The sequence below is a fragment of the Magnusiomyces paraingens genome (genome assembly GCF_902498895.1).
Source record: "Magnusiomyces paraingens strain CBS 517.90 genome assembly, contig: contig5, whole genome shotgun sequence".
In the NCBI taxonomy this organism is placed as follows: Eukaryota; Fungi; Ascomycota; class Dipodascomycetes; order Dipodascales; family Dipodascaceae; genus Magnusiomyces; species Magnusiomyces paraingens.
Window position 1 is genome coordinate 649,153 of NW_022474071.1, and position 21,518 is coordinate 670,670.

A 21,518-nucleotide genomic window follows, 5' to 3' on the forward strand; every position below is an offset into this window, starting at 1 on the left:
CAACACCACCACGAGATGTGAAAGGATTTTTGGTTGTGCTTTGAGAAATTCTGAGGGCTTTTTTTTTTTTTTTTTTTAATAATGAAAATAAAAATAAAAAAACAAAATTTTATAAAATAATTTACAGAAGCTTCGAGCAGACTTTTTTTTTTCTCTTAATGACATTGTTGCTAGATTTTGTGATGGAAATCACGAGCTTCCTAAAAATTCTACTGGGCAATGATGGTGATAGTAATGGTGGTTGTAAAGAGGAAAAGAAAAAAAAATAGGAAATACGTCATAAAGATTATATAACCATTAGTCATCATTAATAAGAAATCCTCACGCCACGACTTTTTTTTTTTTTTGAAACCTCCATTTAAATAAAATAAAATAAAATAAAATATAAAAATTACAAATTGCAAATTGCAAATCATCATCAAAAGTTGAGGAAATCATCAAAATATTTTAAATGGACATAACATTCCCTCCCCCCTTTTTTTTTTTTTTTTGTGAAATACCTAAAGTAATACCCATTTATCTATCTATTAAATTTTATTTTAATTCATTCATTCTTTCATTCATATGATAGTAGACTATATATATATTTAAGAATCCTTCTTCCAATGTAACAATACCTGCCGGGCTTCCGCTCCTGAACCACCCGTGAACCTTATTCTTTTTTCTTTGTTTGACAGAAGATAATCCCATTTTTAACCTCCGATTTCTTTTCTTTTTTTCTTTTTTATTTATTTATTTATTTATTTTTTTTTTGATTAAAGGCCTAAAGACTTTTTAAGCTTTGATGAAATGTCCAAAAGTCAAAAGAAGCACTAATTTAAGATTAAACGGAAATTTACTTGATTTGTTTGAAAAATGTCAAAATCTTATCTTGGATAAAAATGATAATAATTAAACTAAATCAAATCAAATCAAATCAAATCAAATCAAATCAAATAATAATAATCATAATCATAATAATTACCATTCAAAACTTTTCTATCCCTAAGTCCGTTACGGACTACGGCCACTAGTCTTTTAATACCCTGCGTACAAAATATGTCTTGTCAATCACTAATATTAAATTAATAAATAAATAATTAACTAAATAATGAAATAAATATAGACTAGAAAAAAAAATAAAAATATGTATATATAAATATAAATATCCTCCCTTCTTCCTTCTTCTTTCTTTTCAAATCCAAGTCTCTAATCAATGAACTCCCTTCCTGTAGATCTCCACGTTGCACTCGTGGAATATCTCTCGGCTTCTGATCTTATCGCTCTCAGCCAAACGTGCTCAAAACTCAGGGATGTCTATATTCCACTTTCTTTCTATTCATCTTCACTTTCAACATCTCCATCTGTTACTTTAAACTCTCCCTTTCCATCGTCATCATCATCTTCTTCTTCTTCTTCTTCTTCCTCTCGTCTTATTCCTCTTGAAGCCCTCCTCCATCCTTATCGTTACTCATGGTTCCAGTCCTCCAAAGTTCACAAGCTCTATATCCAACAACCCCCTTCATCGTCCTTTTTTAACCATCCAAATAACACGGACAACATTTCCCGAGAGTCCTTTCTCGCCTATTATCCTAACCTAACTCAAGTCTTTCTACCTCTCTCGGCCTCGTGTTTAGCATCTTATCCCCCCTTCCCTTCAAACCTTTTTTATCTATTGGCTTCCGTTCCACATCTCTCCTTAACTACAACTTATCCCTCTCATGTCCAGGCCTTGCAAAACATTAGCGTCCTCCACCTGCACCTCCCTCCAACGCTGACAGCTTCTCGGCCACCACCGCTAGCCCACCTCCGGAGCCTGACAACTTTTTCTCTTTCCTTTTCTGCGCCTAGTCCTTCTCCCGTCTCTCCTGTCTCTACCCTCTCACTCTCTGATTGGTACGCTAGTCTTATCACAGACCTAAACTCCCTGCCATGTCTGGATAACATCGCCCTGGCCTACTTGGTAACCAACGACTTTGCATACACAACCGCTCAACGTTTAAAGCCGCACACACCCAAAGAAGATTTCGCCCGATTCGCTATCACCCTTGTCTCAGACGAGTCCGTCAATTCTCCAACAACAACGCAACAAGACGATCAAACAACCGAAACCAACAACAACGACAACATCACCATCATCCCACCCTTTGCTCTGGATCTGGCAACAGAACTCTCCATCCACATCAACTACACTGCCTCGTATGTCCCATCCTCTCTTATCTACCACCTCGAACGCATCTCTCTTCCAAATGTGTTCACTCTTGCTCTTCATGGTGTAGACTCGTCCTGCGTGCAACTCCTCCACTCTACAGGCCTCTCTCCACCACCACAGGTCATTCCAGACCAACAAGATCAACCAGAATTGTCTACTCCTAAGGCAGTCATTAATACCAAGGTAATCACCTCTTTATCAGTTACCATATGTGACTTTGAACATCTCCCAGATTACATGATTCTCTTTGCTCAAATGTCAAACCTCAAACATCTCGTCCTCGATACAAAAATCATGCGTTTCCCACTTACATACCACGATATCCCTCCCTCAACCTCTCCAAAGTCTACAAACAATTATCAAACTCTTACTCTTGAACAAAAGGAATCAGCAATGACTGCTCAGCTGGCTGAACTTCTACAACACTGTAAGCTACCAGAAAACGCTCCCTTGTTTGGCAACCCTTTCGAAAATGACCCCCTGCGTGAGTCCCTCATCATAAATCTGCTAGCCCAGTTTGCCCAAAAGTACCCAGCTCTTCCTCCAGCTCTTTATGTTCGTTCTCTATGTGACCCTCTTGGTCTAATTGAAACGTTCCTGAAACCAGAGCAAGAACAAGAGCAAGAGCAAAATCAAGATCAAAATCAAAATCAAGATCAATCCATTCCACCAACATTTGCTTTCCCAAACCCCCGCAAAGACGCACATTCACATGAATTCTTCCTCTTTGCTCTTAGTGTGTGTCTGGATCTGGCATACGTCGAATGCATTTGCGAGTGTATTTTGCGCAACCTCCATTTCCTTGAAACTTTAGCTTTTGCCAACTTGCCCTACCTCCTCGACTCACCACGTTTTGCTCTTCTCGTCAACACTCATCCAACCCTTCGCTCTGCCGCCTTTACTTTTCCCAATGCTCCTCAGAAGCACTCCAACAACTCTCCAAAGCAGGGATATCCTCACCGGTTCCACCTCCATGCCCAACTCAAATTTTACCAAAATTATTACACTTACTACAGCACAAAGTTCCGCCTAAATGCTAAAGTTGCAGCAACTGTCTCCCCTACATCCTCAACAACACCGCCAACATCAAAAACTCCTTCAAACACCGCTTTAACTGCCCATCAATTACCTTTTGAACATTACCTCAGACTTACAAAAGAGTCCTTTTCATCTAAACCCTCACCTCCTAGTAGAGTCAGAAACAAACTTCAAGTTAATGTCACCGCGTTCCGTGAAAACATTATCTACGCTCTTTAGTCATCTTATTTTCCCTGTTATAGAACCCCATTTTTCCCCCTTGCTCTTTAGAATGTAGATTGTTTTTTTTTTTTTTTGAATAAATGAGATTTCTTTAATTTTTATTTTCCTCTATATTAGTCTAGAAACGACATTGGGGGCAATCCATTCAATTATTCTTTTCTTCACTTGTTGCCATTACCCTTTAGAAAACAAAAACAATATTGGTCCCAACAAGGACCAAAACCGTGGCAGCAAGCATTCCAGCAACAGCAGCATACGACAATGCACAACTCTTGCTGCCGAGTCCGCTGCCACTCACCTGCGACAAGACTGAGCCATTAAGAGTGTAGTTTGATGCAACAACACTCAAATTCCCCGCCAAAGCCGATCCAGTCACATTCCCTGCAAACGTGGCAGACGCATCGTCATCATTATCAGTACCACTGCCCAGACTCGCCATGCCCTTACCGCTCTGACTCCAAAGTACTCGCAACGCCACCGTGTAATACTCCTTTCCTCGGATATCAGATAGTAGCTGCGAGTCATACACATAGTATCGGTACAAGCTACCAGTGGGTCCGCCAGGTGACCCAGGTCCTGCCGACTGACCCGAGCCCTCATTAACTGCAATAAACAGTGATGAGTTGCGATATAAAAAGTGGCCTTCAGAATTCACGTCAAAAGTTGTCGTCACATTGGAATTGCGTACAATTTGAAGTGACGTGCGGTTCACCCCACCCACAGTCAGATAAGTCGATGGCTGTCCGGGGACATATACCCTCCCGTCCGAGGCAAACTTGCCAATAAACGGGTCCCGACTGTTAGACAAGTACCCAAGACGCCCGTCTTCATTGATACTTAACCCAAGCAAATGTACGGGCGCTCCAGAGTTAATTGTTAAAAGACCAAACTCCAGGTTGGGGGTAAATGTCGCTCCAATAGGTGCAACTGCAATAGTTCCCAGGAACAACAGCAACAGAGGCCCAAAAAATGAGCCATCCAAAACAGAATGAGAAAATGTCCATGGTTGGGACTTCTTTAAATTGGATAAAAATTTCATTTTTTTTTCTATTCTGTTCTTTTCTTTTGTAAAAAAACAATGAGCCTTGAGAAATAAAAGATATTTCTATTCAAATTAGCAGTGCGGAAAAAAGTAAGAAAAAAGATAATAATAAGGACCTTTTGTGGAGTTCAATAAATTAAAAGAGCTTCAAAAAAGAATTATAATAAAAAAAAATAAGGAAGAGAGGGGTGGCAATTCTTTGATATATATTTATACTTGCACCTTCAATCAACTAATTTTCCTATTTGGGAAAACATAAACTCCTGCGTTTCTCATGTTGTCTTCCACAACAGTATTGTTGCGACTTTATTTTTACTTCATGTGTACAAAAAAAATTACGTAAACATAACTCACTTGCTCAATCTTTCAAAGGCTCAGAAACCACAGATACCACGCCTGCTGGTAAAATATCCGCTGCGTCGTCATTGCCTGCAACAACAACACTGACACTTGTCTGTGCAGCCTGGCACACAATCATCGAGCACTGGATCTCGCTGGACCCCACAATTTCCCCTGCTACTGTTCCAAACAAGCACTCCTGTTCGCTCTCCTCATCCCTAGTCTCATTAGCGGAAACAACATCAATGCCCTCAGACAAAACTGCCTGTCGGAAAGAGGCATGAGGGGCCTCTGCTAACATGGGCTTGTTTTCAGTCCCACGAGTGCTGCGGCCCATAATTACAAGATCGTGCGGTCCTAACCGGTACAGCTTGAGGGCTTCTGTATAAGTTAAATCACTTTGTTCTTCTTGTTCTTGCTGCTGTGGCGAGTGCGAAAACTTGGTCAGCGTAACAGAGCTTTGAAGCTCGGTAGGCAACTCATTGTAGACTTCGGTAACTGTGTCCCACACTGACTCAGTACTAATTTCGGGACTGCCCTTATTGTTCTCTTTGCCCTTCAAAACTGTGACATTGAATACTGTAGAATCCAGTGAATCTGGCGAATCCACAATCTTGTTACCCATGAATCCAAACCCGCGCTTGAGTCCAAATCTTGAAGGCGAGACCGCGCGTTCTGGAGGATTAGGTATCTCATGGGTTTCGTTTTTACAAATAGTTACAGGCGTCTCAACAAGAACAGTAACCTGAACGTTCTGGTTTTTCGCCAAATAGAGCCCAATTCCAAAAGCTAGCCAGTCATCATTCCCTCCAAAAAATGGAACCACAACCTGTGGTTTGGTTTGAAGTGCATTTGTAGAACTACCAGAAAACCCTCTATCGATAAAAGCGCAGGTGTGTGATTTGGCTGCAGAAAACAACCCAGAAAGAACACCCATCTTTGCTTGTAAGACAGGCAGACCTTCACGTACTGAAAATTCGGCCATTGATTTTGATAAAAGCCGCTTGTTGGCTGCTATCTCGCCTCGGAAATCGGCCCATGACACAAAAAGCAGATCCGATGGGTCTTCTGAAAGGGACATGATGATACGCATGCGGTCAGCATATGGAGCAATCGACATATAACCCTCAAAAGGAATGTGGTTTAGTGCCGTAAATGTATTCATAACTTTCATTAACGGATCGTGTGCTGCAGGTAGAAAATCACCTGCCATAGCTTGAATAAGATCGGCTGTACGATCAGTCAAATCAACTAGATGCACAGCAGAAACAAAAATGTCCTTGTGTAACGCAGATGAAAAAAAGCTTTGATGGTTGATCGTAGACCGAGAGCTAACGGCTGAAAGTGAGTCGTCAAATATAGTAGATTTTAGAGAAACAAGCTTTTCCGGGTTTGCAAGCATTTGCGTCAAAACCATGTTGGAGGTCAGCATCTCTTCATTGTCAAAGGCAAGGACAATCTTTTTAAGCTTAAAGTTCATGCCACGTGGAACTCCATTTTTGTTGTCAGATAAAAGAGATGACTGGTCTTTTTGCTTTTTGGTTTCACGTTTGGCCATGTAGTTTCTCCAAAGAACAGTAAGCGGGGTTGTTGCAAACGTCGTCACAATGGCCATGAGAACAAACATGGAAAAAAGTTTTGTATTCAGAATTCCTGCCTCCAAGCCAACATTGAGAATGACCAGCTCAACTAAACCTTTGCAACTCATGAGAATACCAACTTCAACTGCCTCTTTATTCCCAAGTCCAAGAAGTCTTGCTGGAACCGCAGAGCCAAGAACTTTGCCTACAAATGCAATCACAATCACCAAAATAGTATATCCCCAAGTTTTTCCATCGTTAAGGGTATCCAAATTCACTTTAAAGCCAGAGATTGCAAAATAAATGGGAATGAAAATGGCTGTAACCAAATCTTCAATTTTCTCGGTAAGTTTTGCAGGGAAATTATTTTCACGAGGAATAATGGCACCGGCAATAAAAGAGCCAAACATGGAATGAACACCAATAACGTCGGTGAAAAAAGATGACACAAAAGCCATCAGTAAAATAACAATAACAGCAAACTCTGTGGGTCCCTTGTCAATAGAGCCTGTCCGTTTAAGAAACCTGTAAAGAATAGGACGGACTCCAAAGGCAAGCAGAAGAAACCACCCTATAGCACAAAGTAAAATGTAAAGGGTATCAATGGGAGCTCCGGCATGAGCAAGAGAAATCACCAGGGCAAGAAGAACCCATGCAACAATGTCATTGCTTACACCTGCTGCCAAAACCATGATACCTGAAGTATCGTGTAGCAAACCAAGCTCCGTCAAAATACGGGCAAGCACTGGAAGCGCTGTAATGGAAATGGCAATAGCAATGAAAAGCCCAAACGTTCCAAAACTGATGTGTGTATCCTTATCCACAAACTCATTGTAAAGTCCAATGGCGACAGCATAGCCCAGAGAAAATGGAAGAATAACAGAACCACCACCCACACTGGCAGCTATTTTCCAATGTTTTCGTAGATAGGGAATGTCAATTTCCATACCAACAATGAAGAGGAAAAAAATAAGACCAAGCTGGGCTACCAAATTAATATTGGGAAGCGAGGCCGGGGGAAAAATGGAATTTGTAAAGTTGGGGATTCGACCCATGGCTGTGGGGCCTACACTTTTGTGTTAACGAGCTAGAAAAAAAAATATCCTTAATTTACTTACCAAGAATAATTCCTCCAATGACCTCACCAATAACTTTAGGCTGGCGAATAAATGAAAGTGGGTAATGGATAAGCCTGCAGAAAACAATGATGATAAAAGCCTGTAAGTTTTGTTAAAAATGCGGGGAAGTTACTACAAAATCAAAATTACCTGAACTAAAAAAAGTGTAAGAGGGCTCGATGACGAGTAAATAATGGGATTGCGACCCGAGATAATACTCGTATCGGAAGCTGAGGAACCTGCCATGATGCTTGCGAATTGAAAAAAAAAAATTGTATTTAATTAAAAGAAAGGTTTTATGATACACATAATTAATAGTTGAATAGTTATTCAAATAAACTGGTACAATATTAACTGGCTATTTTTCAACACGTCAGTTATGCATTCCTTCTTATTCAAGTAGTAAAATAATAAGCTTTCCAGATAGTTTAAGAATTTCACGGTCTGAGAGAGTAATATTTAGCATGTGAAAGGGGTCTAGTTGTTACATTACAACTATGCCCACTTATGTCTACCTGTACTTGAAATGGTTCTTACCTATTCCCTACAAGTGCCTACATATATATAAAATAGTATTGGTTACCGGAGCTTGTGGTCTGGGGAAGGTATCCCTTGGATTCTAAGAATCGGATCGGGGGAATAGATGAAGTGAGTGTTCGAGACAATAGACTATTGGTATTGAGACAGAGGAGTCAGTAGAATCGGGGAAAGCTCTTCTTTGCAAACTCGTTAGGGCTGCTTACTTGGAACCCGGTCGTGCGCCAGTGTGTCGTGGTGCAGAGTTGCGGGATGGCAAGGCGATGCGTGCCAATTGTATATTTAATGGCATCCGCCCCAATCCGGATCTTGCTAAAGTCGATGCACTCGACGTTGACCTTTGAGCCTGCGATGAGTAAGGGATAGGAATATATTCACTATGAGTCGTGATGGTTGGTTCATCAGAGTTTGAGGCAGTAGTGTCGAGTATATCGAAATACGGGGCTGAGGGAGCCTGGGATTTCCAATTGATCATGGATTGCTGTACAAATCTGCTTTTATAGAAAACGATGTCACGCACCTTTATTACTTTCGCAGTAACAATATTGAACACGAAGAAGCATTTCCTGTCATTGTGCGGCATGCCAAGGTAAATTCCAAAAACTTCTGGTGTGGAACGACTGTTGCCGGAACCTAGTTCCCTGTATTTAACATCACAACCAAATATACGAAGGTTCCCAAAACGAGCGGGTTTGCCATGAGCAATATAATATGGGGTAGTATACTTTCCATTAATGGTGTCAAGGAGAGTAGCATTGTAAAGAAATTCCGCTTGAGCGCAGGCAATGTCCCAGAAAGATTCTTGTAGATGAGCATGAAATAGCAGAGAACGGATGTGTGTTTTTGCTGTTCGTACGTATCTTTCAATAAAGTTTTGAGTCTGCGAAGTGTCCTTAGTTGTATCAGCTTTACATATTGAATGCTTGTAGAGAAGCTGTTTCATTTCCAAACCAAGGAACTCTTCACCTTGGTCGGAAAAAAAGTACTTGGGTCTACGCTTAAAAACGTTGATAATTTCAGTGATGATGGAGCTCAAAGCTTCGCTTGTCTCAAGGCAGCTCTTCGAAATGAGTGGGCGCAGGAAGAGGTAACCAGACATCTCGTCAGTGACTACGAGGCAGTAGCGGGAGGAATTGATACCTTTTGCAAAGGGACCAATAATATCAGCATGAAGGCGTTCGAATGGATTACTCCTAGAGTTGGCATTGCGAATGAAAGCACCAAAAGATAGCTCTGCTTGAATGCATGTGGAGCACCGATCTAGGCAAAAGATATCGGAAGGTAACCCAGTGACGAGTTTGTGCTTAGCGAGAAGGTCAATTTTTTTATCATTAATATGGCCGCAGCGTATATGCCAAATACTGCCGATGGCCTTGTTATGCCTGTGTCTTTCAGTAAGAAGGGGCAGAGGTGAGGTGTCTAAAGAGGCTGTCGTAGAGCTATTACTGTCATCGTCGTCAATATCGATGTAATCGTCAAGATCAATGTAATCGTCAAGATCAATGTCATTGACAGACAGATCAGGATCGAATTCGTCATTAAACCCCATGCCTAGCAGGTCAACTTCTGCACCCAATGGACAGGATGCACGAAGAATGCTTGCAGCGTCAAACATTGGTGTGCGAAAGAACTGGAGACGGTTCTTGGTCCACAACTGGAACTCGAGCCCGGTATAAGCGGATCTTGCTCCAATGATAGACCGATTGTAGTGATCAGTGATAAAATTAATTTCATTACCAGAACCATCGGAGAAATTATGTGTGTTTGAGTATACGTTTAGCGTGGTACCGGGAAAGTAGTAAACATTGTAGAGATAGCAAGGTTTTCCCTGGTAGTCAATATCAATGATTACATCGCCCATGAGTTTAGCAGCTGGCAAATTAGTGCCATAATTGTTGGAAATGTTAGAAGAATCTGGGACCTTGCGCACATTACACAGGATGCTGAGAAATCCAGTGTAGTGGTAAGAAGATCCTGTGGTAATAAGAAAGTCAGTATTAGCGGGTATGGACTCGCTAACATCTGGTTGTTCGTGGGCATTCTGATTCTCATGGTCGCAAACTTGAGTGTCTCTGCATCCAGACTTGTCACTAGTAGAAAGATTCCCGGTGCTAACTGTAGAAATTGGAGCTTGATAAAAAACTTTATTGTCACCATGGAGCTCATTACTGCTGGTATAAGACATACGACGTTTTTTCCTCCTATTATTATCGTCTTGGGTGTCGTAAGTTTCGCTATTTTCAGCAGGTCTTTTCGATTCGGTTACTCTACTGGAGTCGCCACTTTCGTAGTCAATTCGAGTATTGTGAGAAGATCCAGCGGGCACAGATTTTGGCAAGGTGGAAGTGGTTTTATCAATAGTTCTGTGTAGATCTTCGAGTTCACCGACACCAGAGCTGCTATAAATGTCAAGGAAATCAATCAAATTGGCAAACTAGGGCTCGTAAGGTGCAAACGAGTTGCATTCAAGTATTATGGACATGGCGCGTTTAGCTGCTTCAAAGCTGCTCTGTCTGGTTGTTGAAAACTTGTCGTAGTTTTTGCAGTATTGTAATGCCGAACTGAAAGTCTTTGCAAAGATTGAAGCAGGTGACATGTTCATTAGAGCATACTCTGAGATATGTAAAAATTGTGTATCACAAAGTTCCTCGGTGATTATAGATTTGTCACGTCGAAAGACATTGAAGGAGCTGACTCTGTGAATAATGTCAGAGATTGTGAGAGCCCCTTTAATCTCAGTGAAGTGAAGGTCAGGGTAATTTTTAAAAGATTTGAAGATATTGTGACAAGCTGACTTGTATATGTCAGTGAAGTTTGTCCTGTAAGCTTTGGGTATGTTCATCTCCAAAATCTTTTCAAGTGCTGATATTAAAGGTTGCAAATCAGAAGAATTGTCTAGTCGTTTGTCGACCCATTTGCTGGCCGCATCAGTCTCGGGGAGAAACTTCGGATCAGAAAATTTGAGTAGTAAGAATTTTACAGGGGAATCCGTTGAACATTGTACTTCCAGGTGATTTAAAAGAGCACAGGTGTAAATTTCAAGCTCATGATCAGAGCTATAGATTAAATGTCTCAAGAAATAAGAAGTAGTAGAAAGCTGTAGTAAGTCTGTGTACTCTTGAATGCTGTGGTCAGAAATTTGAATGTCGCTTGGGGGGCATATTCCTTGTAGTCTTTATTGGTCCAAGGGGGGTCCCTGAATGGGATATTATTCCTGAAACAAATCCGATCAACAAATAAATCTAGGTTTTCCGGTGGTTGAATTTTTGATTCAAACCCTGGAAGGCTTAATGGGACCGCGATATCCTTGATACCAAATTTGATGATGGTCTTGAGTGTTTCGGTAGAAATTTCAAAGCTCTTGGTTTTTGTGATATGAATAGTAGTTTCAGTGCGTTTACTCCGATGCTTGTAAAAGGGTATAGGCCTCCTGGAGCCTCTTTTTTGTTTTTTTCTGATATGACTATGCATAGTAAAGTTTTAGAAACCCCTTATTCTATTGATAGATTCAAAGACAGTAAAACAAATATATTGAAATCAAAAAAAGTCCAGTATGGTCTGTTAGTTTCACAATTCCTTCGTATCTGATTACTATGCGCGAGTCGAGAGGATTAAGTAAGAAATTTGATAGATGGATGGTTGAACAGGACGTCGCGTAATTACTTATAAGCATTAAAGATTTCCTTCTCCATAAACTAGATGTATCCCTTAACCCTAACCCCACTATGTATGATTAAAGGGCTGGTCATTGTATGAGATAACACTGGGACATTCAGATGTGCGAGCACTCTGTACTATGCAACAGGACAACATGCCACTCATCTAAACAAGTTACAGTGACATAGGCATGCTACTTCTTAAAATAATAATAGACAAAGTTTTCCAAAATCCCTTGTTTAATCTATTGAAACAGATTTTTTTATCGGTTTAAACGGAAATTTCATTTATAAAGGGAACTTCAAATTAGCATATAATGAAAAAAAATTGCAATAAATAAATTGAAAAAAAAAAAAAATTGCCTCCGGTAAATTCAAAAATTGGTTGCTTTTAAATTTCTGGCAAGTGTTATCTAATAATGGTGGTATTCAGGGATAAAAAAAATTTTAATTAAGCTAGAAAAAAAGAGATTTCATTTAAAATTCATGTGTGTAGGATTTTTTCTCATTAAAGCTAGGAAATCTATGTATCTAAAAAAAAAAATGGTCGTTAAAAAATATCATAAGCAAATAATAGGCAGAATCACTTTTTTGCCCTATTATATATATTCGTCAGTCATAAGCATTTTGTTTGTCATTAATATTCGTTCATAAGCGAGTTTCAGCCTCTCCCACTTCCTCATCACTGCTTCGGTCAATTCCGTCGTCTGAAAGTGGTTCATTATTCCCCATATTGTTGTCGGTTCCTGATGATACTCCGGCAGATCCAATATGTGCATGTAAAGCCTGGCACACAATAAATGAACAAGAGAGTTCAGGTGCAGTCACAATTTCAGTAGCTACGCGACCAAACAAGGGAGGTCCACCGTTGGATCCAGATATAGAAGTACCGGAGCTCAAAGCACGTACCATTCCTGGTGGTGAAGTAAAACTAAAAGACTGCTGGTCGGGTGTTGATGGTGCCATAGGAGCAGATGAAGAAGCTGAAGGTAAGAAATCAGAATTGCTGCCAAAATCATTATCAGTTTCGCCAGTGCTACGGCCAATAATCACTAAGTCATGGGGGTGCAAGTCAAAGCATTTAAGGGCTTGGGTATATGATTTTTTAACCGAGTCCTCTTGAGTAAGATTAAACTTTACCAAAGAGATTGATGACTGCACTTGCATAGGAAGAGTTTCGTAAACACTATAAATTGAGTCCCAAATTGGATTTAAAGGGATCTCTTCTTGATGAACAGTCTTGTGAACCTTCTTGTCCTTTTTTTGTTTGATTCGCTTGAGCATTGAACTGTCATTGGCTCCAGTAGGTGTAGGAATATCAGATTGTTCACTAGTGTTGCCCGTACGGTTAAACTTTGAAAAAATAGAAGGTGATTTGGCATTTAAGGGAGGAGTCTGAGACGTTGCCGAATGGATAACTTCTAATTTGGTGTTTGGTATTTCTTCAGTTTTCAGACAAGTGGTAGGAGAAGAAACTAGCACTGTAACATGGATATTTTCATCTCTGGCAAGATAGGTAGCGATTCCAAAAGCCAACCAGTCGTCATTACCGCCAAAAAAGGGTACCAAAACTTGGCGAATAGTATTGGAATCAGAAGAAGAGCCAGAAAATCCACGATCAATAAAAGCGCAAGCATGAGATCGGGCTTCGGAAAAGAGATTTGCAAAAAGAGCAATCTTTGCTTGGATAGTAGGAAGACCTTCACGCATTGAAAAGTCGCTGACAGGCTTGAAAAAAAGTCTAGGGTTTGAAAAGATATCGCCCTTAAAGTCATCCCAAGAAACAAGAAGCAAGTCAGATGGATTTTCAGAAAGAGACATAATGATTCGGATACGATCAGCGTGCGGCGCAATAGACATGGAACCTTCGAAGGGGATTCTGTTAATTGAAGTAAAAGTTGTCATAACCTTCATTATAGGATCCTCATTACCAGGAATAAAGTCTCCAGACATTGCTTGTATAAGATTTGCTGTTCTATCTGTAAGATCAACGAGATGAACAGCAGAAACAAACATGTCCTTGTGGATTGGAGAAGAAATGTAATTTTTATTAAGAGTGGCAAATGAACTTTGAGAAGAAAGTGCACCATTTGTATCTTCAATTTCATCATGACTGGGAGAACCAGTATTTTCATTATCATCAGTATGGCCAGAATGTAGTGAGACAATCTTCTGGGGGTTTGCAAGCATCTGAGTGATAATCATATTAGATGGGAGCATTTCGACATTATCAAAGGCAAGGACAACCTTATTGAGTTTAAAGTCAGAGCCCTTGGGAACATCGAAAAGATTTGATTGGGAATGGTTATGATGGTTGTGAAGAGCCTTACGCTTGGCTCTTTGTTCAATATGGCTTCTCCAAATCAAAGTAAGAGGGGTTGTAATAAAGGTATTGACAATAGCCATAAGAACAAACATCGAAAAAATTTTAGTATTAAGAATTTTTGCTTCAAGTCCAATATTAAGAATGACGATTTCGACAAGACCTTTACAACTCATAAGAATACCGGTTTCAATGGCCTCGCCATTCGACAAGCCCAACAGTCTTGCTGGAATGGCAGCACCAACAACTTTCCCAAAGAAGGCCACGACAATGACAAGAATAGTATAGCCCCAAGTGACACCATCGTTAAGAGCTGATAGATCAGCATTAAAGCCGGAGATGGCAAAGTAAATGGGAATGAAAATGACTGAAATGAGATCTTCAATTTTTTCGGTTAGCCTTGCTGGGAACGAGTTTTCTCGGGGTATGATTGCACCGACAATGAATGCTCCAAAGATAGAGTGAACACCGATAATGTCGGTAAAAAAGGAAGAGACAAAAATGAGAATAATGATGACAATGACTGCCAATTCAGTAGGGCCCTTGTCTATAGACCCGGTATGCTTAAGAAATTTGAAGAGAATGGGTTTAACAAGGAATGCGAAAAGAAGGAACCATCCAATAGTCGCCAGCAAAATGTAGAGGGTATCGATAGGAGCACCGGACTGGGAGAGTGAAATTACCAAAGCGAGGAGGATCCATGCAACAATGTCATTGCTAACTCCGGCTGCCAAGACGACGATTCCGGTGGTGTCGTGCAAAAGGCCGAGCTCCGTTAAAATACGAGCTAGAACGGGGAGAGCAGTGACGGAGATTGCAATAGCTATGAAGAGGCCGAAAACGCCAAAGGAAGAGGAGTGTTGGGTGGAATCAATAAACTGGTTGTATAGGCCAATGGCGACTGCGTAACCGAGGCCAAATGGGAGAATGATAGAGCCGATGCCGACACTACCAGCGATTTTCCAGTGTTTACGAAGATATGGAATGTCAATTTCCATGCCGACAATGAAGAGGAAAAAAATTAGGCCGAGCTGGGCAACAAGGTTAATGTTTGGCATGGAAGCCTCAGGAAAGATAGAGTTGGTAAAGTTTGGAATTCTACCCATGGCGGTGGGGCCTTTAGTGTGAGTGTTAGATTAAGAAGACAGTTATGGATTAAGTACTAACCAAGGATGATTCCACCGATAACCTCGCCAATAACTTTTGGTTGGCGAATGAAGGAAAGGGGGATTTGAATGAGGCGACAAAATACAATGATGATAAATGCCTATAGTAAACGTTAGTTAGCTTGTGAAGTTTAGATCGGAGAAATCATGCTTAAAAGATTAACACACCTGAACCAAGAAGAGCGTCAAAGGACTGGACGACGCATATTCGATAGGGTTGCGGCCGGAGATGATACTGGTATCAATAGAACCAGCCATTATGATAGAGAGGTTTGAAAGAAAATCCTTATATGAGAATATAGAGATATTAGACGTTGTTGAGAGTGGCGAGAAAAAAAAATTATAAAAATTAGATAAAAAGAAAATTAAATGAGAGAATTTTTAAAGAGTTTTTGGAGAGTTTTTATATTCCGTAGCCGCAGCCTGGTCTCGGATTTATTTTTTAATTAGACTATGCAGATACGGCAGTGACTTAGTCATTTCAAAACTAGCAATCACTACAACCACAAAAATAGAAACAAATATCCCTTTTATATATATAAATATATATAAATATAAATATAAATATTATTAATTAACTTGCCCTGTTAATTAATAAATATATCTTCTCTAAATATTAAACCCCTCTTTTATTTTTATTTTTTTTTACCGGTTGAGGTTTGTTTTCTACAGTGCTTTCTTGAAGAGAATATGCCCTGCAACAGCAAACAACATAAGAATATTGACAAGGATACGTTTTATATATATATTTATATATATATATATATATACATTTACGTCATAGATCTCTAAGAGAAAAAAAAAATAAATAAATTTCCACACGTGGTAGTAATGTTTGGCAAAAAAAATTATAAAAATTTAAGCCCTACGGGGGGCTTGAACCCCCAACCTTGAGATAACTTGATGTTAAATAAGAGTCTCACGCTCTACCGATTGAGCTAGCAAGGCATTTGTTATAAAAGTAAAATATTTATAGTATATATTTTCTTAAGCTTTTATAATTGGTAATAACTTGAATATTTGCGCTGGGGCTTAAAATTAGTTTTATTTTTTAATTTTTATATTCGATTTAGTAAAACATTAAAGTTAACGTTACAAGTGTAATTGAATGTCTTAATTCGGCGCCTAAATTCTGTGGTTACCAAAATAAGACACTCCATCCAATCTTGCAACGGCTTTCAATTTCTCTTCACTTTGAAAATGTTTAAAAGTTTGTTTGTCAATCGCCTTTTTTTTTCTTTTTATTTTCAAACCTTCTGTTCATTTATATTCCATTTATCTCCATCAATATATATACTTTTATTTAACTTCCTAAAGTTCTTAGAGTTCTTATAACTGAATCCCCAAAGTTTCCATATCCCTCCCGCGCTTATCCGCTGTTATCCTTCCTCCCCGCTTGGGCTTGAAGTTGGTGGTGGTTTTTTTTTTTTTGTTATAAAAATAAGCATATATTTATGGTACGGCGGGCGGTAGAAGTAGCAGTAGCAGCTTGTCCTTCCCTCCTCCTCCTCCTCTTCCCAAAATCTCTTTTAAGGACCTTTTTTTTTTTTTTTAAAGAAAGGGTCTTCTTTTCTTCTCCTAACGTCAACTCACCGCGCGCGCCAGATATCCACTTGGAAATCACATCACAATGCCTGGAAAAGCATATCTCACCTCTTTATCATCAATCCCGCCAGGTCGGCAAACTGGAAAGATATAAATTGCGGTCATTTTCCTGGGGTTTCAGTTTTTTTTTATTATTTTATTTTTTTATAGCCAATTATTTTAATTTCATTTAGAATTTTCTCTTTATTACTATATTTTCCATTTCAACCCTGTTATCTATTCCCTTTTTCCCCCCTATCTTTGTCTCGGATTTATCTCTCTTTCTTTTTAAATATACAAAACAATCTTAATTCTTCCATAATAATGACCCAGTACCGCTTTCGGAAAGTCTCATCTCCTACTGATATCCGTACAAATCATTCCGCAAATTACCTCGAATGGGGCCGCGGCTTGACTCACGATCAGTACACTGCGCGCGAGCGTCATCTTGGATCACAACCGCCTTGTCTCGACGGCCACATCTCTTACTGGTCTTACGAAGAGCTCTCCGAGAACGACAATTCTTGGACCATGGTTTCATGCTGCGAATCTCTTACACGCCCAGCCTTGTACAAGACAAAGGGCTCGCCTGTGCGCCAAACAATTTGCCATAGTGTTGGAGCAGTCTTTACTCCAATCCCACATCGTGGTAAAGGCCACGCACGTCGCATGCTAGCTCTGCTTGTTGAGAAGTTTGATCAAACCGACGCGCCAGATTCACCTTTCTGTGATTTATATGCCAACCTAGCCCGCCAGCCCTTTGCCATTGAAGACGACGAAGCCATTCGTAAGGATCGCGTGTTAAATTCTTTTTCTGTGCTTTGGTCAGACGTTGGCACCTACTATGAAAAATTTGGTTACAAGGCCTCATCCAACTTGGAAATGGTAATCACTAAGCTCACGCCAAGCGACAGTGATTTAGCTGGCTCAGTTGATGGAACTGTGCTGCTTACAGAGGCCGATGAGGTTGAGTTTGCAGCTAAGGATACGGCCCAATTTATTAAGCAACTTGACTACATGACAGAGGCAGATGGGACCCCCCGTGCAGCTATCTTGCCATCAACAGACTTGCACATTATGACCCATGCGCGCGCACACTTTGTTGCCCCACTTTTGCGTCCAGATCAGGTTCCCGATGGTGTTACACACCCAGAAGGTCCGGTGCCAAATGATTTCCGGTCGGTACAGCATTTTGGTGCGGCTCTCCAGACTGGATCACACATGAGCATTCTCTGGGCCCAGGACATTGGCAACAACAAGCTCAACATTTTACGTTCACTTGTTGAGCCTCCAGAAGGTGCCAAGCTGGTGTCAAGCAAGGAGGCTCTTGCGGCGGATCTTGTTACATTGCTGCAGGCAGCTGTTGCAGAGGCACGCAGATGGCACCTGTCAAAAGTCACTTTGTGGATCCAGGACTTGCCTCGTGACCCAGTAACTGGGGCTGATCTTCTGACCCTAGAAGATGTTGTGGAAGCATGGAACTCGCAGCCAAATGACTCTCAATATGCTAAGTTCCCCGCAGCCATTTCTGAGCGCGAAGACTCGTGGCCTGCAGCACGACCCTTAGGGGGTCGCAAGTCGGGTGGTAGTCCACAGCAGGTTTTAGTGTTTGACGGCAAGTATGCCTGGTATTAGAAAAGAAACAAAAAAAAAACAAAGGCTGATGATATTAAACTTATACAGTATTTTAGCATGGCAGTAGATCTAAAGGGATAAATTGTAGTATCATCATTAGAATACACTTAGAAAGCATCTATTTTTAATTAGAAGCAAACATATGGTTTTAAGCTTGAGCGCATCAGTCTTACGCATACCGCGGTCTGATGTTTTGAGAGCCACTAGACGCGTCAATAGGCTCTGTGCATGGGCCCCGTGCAGATATCTTTGGATTCCTCTAGGGTATGGGTTAAATTGACGCGCCTCTTCCGGCGCACGTCGTCATGCTGCTGCGCATAAAGGTAAGAGAGATTGGGGGGAGAAAGAAATCTGCAAAAGAGACTACGATAATGATGGTGGTAGTGGTGGTGGTGGTGGTGGTGGATAGTAAAGAGTTAAGAGATAAGATTTTAGGAGTGATAGTAAATAAGCTCAAAGACATGTAAATATAATGCAGGAATCGCATCTACAAAACAAAAAAAAACACACACACACACAAAAAAAAAAAAAAAAATAATAATAATTTCGAAAAAAATAAAAATAAAGAAGCGCTTGAAAGAAAATAGAATTTATTCTATCTATCATCTTATAGATGAAAATAAGATGAGAAAAAGGAAATTAAAAAAATTTAAAGAAATTTAAAGATTTTTCAAGTAAAAATATGATTTGGATACAAATGTTTCCCATTATTTACTCAAAAATATCTAGTATTTAGTTCAAATTGTTTTTAAATTTGTATTTTTTAATCAAAATTTAAAACTTCAAAAAGTTCGCCGGTACACTGAATTTTTTTAAATTTATTTTGAATGTGCTCTTATACCTTTTAAAAATCAAATTTTCAACATCCCGCTTAGCTCAGTCGGTAGAGCGTTCGGCTTTTACAAGTAATCAAAAGTTGCAAGTAAACCGAAATGTCAAGGGTTCGAGCCCCTTAGTGGGAGTTAACTTTTTGTTTACTTATTTTTTTTGGTAAATACAATATTTAATATCTTGCTTAGCAAATTCAATTGAGTGTTTGGCTTGTGCTTTTACAAGAAATTTTACAATTACAAGATTTTTTTTCAAAGAATCAGAAGAATATACCATCTGTACCAATTCTAGCTTTTTAATGGGTTAACTTCAGTGGTATATTATATTTTTTAAATGTAGATTTTTACAAAAAATAAAACTAAAAAAAAAAAAATCACTTCCAATTTTGCCGTTGTTTGTTTGTTTGTTTATTTTTATTCAAGGGTTATAGAATTATATAACATCAGCATCTGCGCTATCCTTCTTGTCCATACTATATATCTTTTCATTTTAATAATAAACTTTCAATTTTGGCTTCAACATTGCATCTCCAACAGCCCGAAAATAAGTCCTGATGCCAGCTTACAAGGAACAGGGGGTTAAAATAACCAAACCTTCCCAACTTGTCTCCACTTGTCTTCATCAACGCTGTAATTGTATTTCTTAATCCCTCCAAGCAGAGATAAAGCTTACAATCTCTTGTAAGCCAGTTAAACTGTTTAAGAGAGTCGACATGTCCATCTCTGGAGATATCCGTTTGAGTCCTTTTCTTTCCTCTTCAAGCAAAGGACACTCAACTAAAATGTGATGAACTGTTTCCAGCTCTCCACATTTGCAGTTGTAACTATCCTTTTCAATTCCAAACTTTTTAAACCATGCGCCAAAGTTGCCATGGCCTGTGCGAAACTGAGTAATATTACTCAAGATCCTTCGACTATCTTTCTTCATGATCACTCCCGTAACCATTTTGGAAAGATTATCAGTACATTTCGACTCCACTGTGATATTATGATACCACAGATCCTTACTACTGTTCCAATACATTTCTTGCCATTCTTCCATTGCTTGTTTCTTCAAAATTCCAATCGTCTGATTTTGTTGTTGTTTCAGTGTAAGAGGTTCAACCCTCTTGCATTTTTGTTTTTCATCCTTTTTAATCATATAGTCTCTATCATCTTTCGCCAACATGTAAAGCGTGGTTAGCTTTGCAATTGGAGATTTCTCAATCAATGTTAACAAATGACCATTAATATGATTAGTTTTGCTAATATTTAGGTGTAAACGAATAGCTTTTCATGCCACCATAAATTTTAGCCTAATACTATATGGCATAATGCCAGCTTCCTTTTGTAATACCGCAATAGGAGTTGTGCGATAAGCACCAACAATTCTTCTTAAAGCCATGTTCTGCATCACTTCCAACTTGTGGATTTCTCCTTTCAAGACTTTATGATGCCAAATTTCTAAGCCATATTCGACAATTGGTCTCACGCAAGCAATATACAGTGATCTGACTGCAGACCCCCGCATACCATTTTGCACGCCACCAAGATGCCAAATAGCACCAACAGCTTTTCTTGCTTTATTGATTTTATTCAAAATATGAGATTTAAAATCAAGCAGATTGTTCAAAGTAATTCCAAGAAATTTAACTTCCTTCTGGGGTTCACGAAGTTCTCCATTAGGTAAAGTAAGTTGCACTTTCTCATCTTTAAGTTTCACATTTTTTGTAAAATGAATGAAACCCAATTTGTCACCCAAATCAATTTTGGTCATTCTTGATTTAGCCCAAATACAACATTTTTCTAATATGTTGCTTAAGCTTTTGGTATTTTCTTCAATTTTACCTTCAACGGTAATAGTCACATCATCAATAAAGCCAAAAGGAGTTCCACCCCATTCTTTAATGGCATGATACATTGGTGTGGAATATATCAAAAAAAGTAGTGGTGAAATAGGTGAGCCTTGCGGAATTCCAGTACTAATTTTTTGCACTGATCCTTTTCTTCGGTCCATGAGCATACTAGCTTCTAAAAAAACTGTTATAATCTCTTTGTAAAGCGTGTCATCCTTATGCAGGGGCCATGCTAATCTTCTCTGTATCGTTTCAAATTGACCATATGTCCCAAAGGACCAATTTTGCCAGTATACTAAGGATTTTTAAAGTATACTGTTGTGTGTGCTTTTATACCCATTCAAAATCAAATTTCCAACATCCCGCTTAGCTCAGTCGGTAGAGCGTTCGGCTTTTACAAGTAATCAACAGTTGCAAGTAAA

General features: G+C 39.5%; 8 protein-coding genes across 8 annotated transcripts; 2 read left to right on the forward strand and 6 right to left on the reverse strand.

The window, feature by feature from the left end:
• Nucleotides 1-1,195: 1,195 nt before the first annotated feature.
• SAPINGB_P005871 (uncharacterized protein) lies at nt 1,196-3,448 on the forward strand (the record flags this gene model as incomplete). The annotated part of the gene is made up of 1 exon (XM_032000585.1): nt 1,196-3,448. The coding sequence occupies one exon, from the start codon at nt 1,196-1,198 to the stop codon at nt 3,446-3,448; it is 2,253 nt and encodes a 750-aa protein (XP_031856476.1).
• Nucleotides 3,449-3,632: 184 nt separating this feature from the next.
• On the reverse strand, nt 3,633-4,490 carry SAPINGB_P005872 (uncharacterized protein; the record flags this gene model as incomplete). Its single annotated transcript, XM_032000586.1, has 1 exon — nt 3,633-4,490. One exon carries the CDS (start codon nt 4,488-4,490, stop codon nt 3,633-3,635), a length of 858 nt encoding a protein of 285 aa, XP_031856477.1.
• A 361-nt stretch (nt 4,491-4,851) lies between these two features.
• On the reverse strand, nt 4,852-7,776 carry SAPINGB_P005873 (uncharacterized protein; the record flags this gene model as incomplete). Its single annotated transcript, XM_032000587.1, has 3 exons — nt 4,852-7,478; nt 7,531-7,630; nt 7,681-7,776. 3 exons carry the CDS (start codon nt 7,774-7,776, stop codon nt 4,852-4,854), a joined length of 2,823 nt encoding a protein of 940 aa, XP_031856478.1.
• Nucleotides 7,777-8,269: 493 nt separating this feature from the next.
• On the reverse strand, nt 8,270-11,538 carry SAPINGB_P005874 (uncharacterized protein; the record flags this gene model as incomplete). Its single annotated transcript, XM_032000588.1, has 3 exons — nt 8,270-10,466; nt 10,548-11,123; nt 11,345-11,538. The coding sequence occupies 3 exons, from the start codon at nt 11,536-11,538 to the stop codon at nt 8,270-8,272; spliced, it is 2,967 nt and encodes a 988-aa protein (XP_031856479.1).
• Nucleotides 11,539-12,371: 833 nt separating this feature from the next.
• Nucleotides 12,372-15,470, reverse strand: SAPINGB_P005875 (uncharacterized protein; the record flags this gene model as incomplete). The annotated part of the gene is made up of 3 exons (XM_032000589.1): nt 12,372-15,163; nt 15,214-15,313; nt 15,381-15,470. The coding sequence occupies 3 exons, from the start codon at nt 15,468-15,470 to the stop codon at nt 12,372-12,374; spliced, it is 2,982 nt and encodes a 993-aa protein (XP_031856480.1).
• A 1,650-nt stretch (nt 15,471-17,120) lies between these two features.
• Nucleotides 17,121-18,431, forward strand: SAPINGB_P005876 (uncharacterized protein; the record flags this gene model as incomplete). Its single annotated transcript, XM_032000590.1, has 1 exon — nt 17,121-18,431. One exon carries the CDS (start codon nt 17,121-17,123, stop codon nt 18,429-18,431), a length of 1,311 nt encoding a protein of 436 aa, XP_031856481.1.
• A 1,473-nt stretch (nt 18,432-19,904) lies between these two features.
• On the reverse strand, nt 19,905-20,429 carry SAPINGB_P005877 (uncharacterized protein; the record flags this gene model as incomplete). Its single annotated transcript, XM_032000591.1, has 1 exon — nt 19,905-20,429. The coding sequence occupies one exon, from the start codon at nt 20,427-20,429 to the stop codon at nt 19,905-19,907; it is 525 nt and encodes a 174-aa protein (XP_031856482.1).
• A 105-nt stretch (nt 20,430-20,534) lies between these two features.
• Nucleotides 20,535-21,161, reverse strand: SAPINGB_P005878 (uncharacterized protein; the record flags this gene model as incomplete). The annotated part of the gene is made up of 1 exon (XM_032000592.1): nt 20,535-21,161. One exon carries the CDS (start codon nt 21,159-21,161, stop codon nt 20,535-20,537), a length of 627 nt encoding a protein of 208 aa, XP_031856483.1.
• Nucleotides 21,162-21,518: the final 357 nt, after the last annotated feature.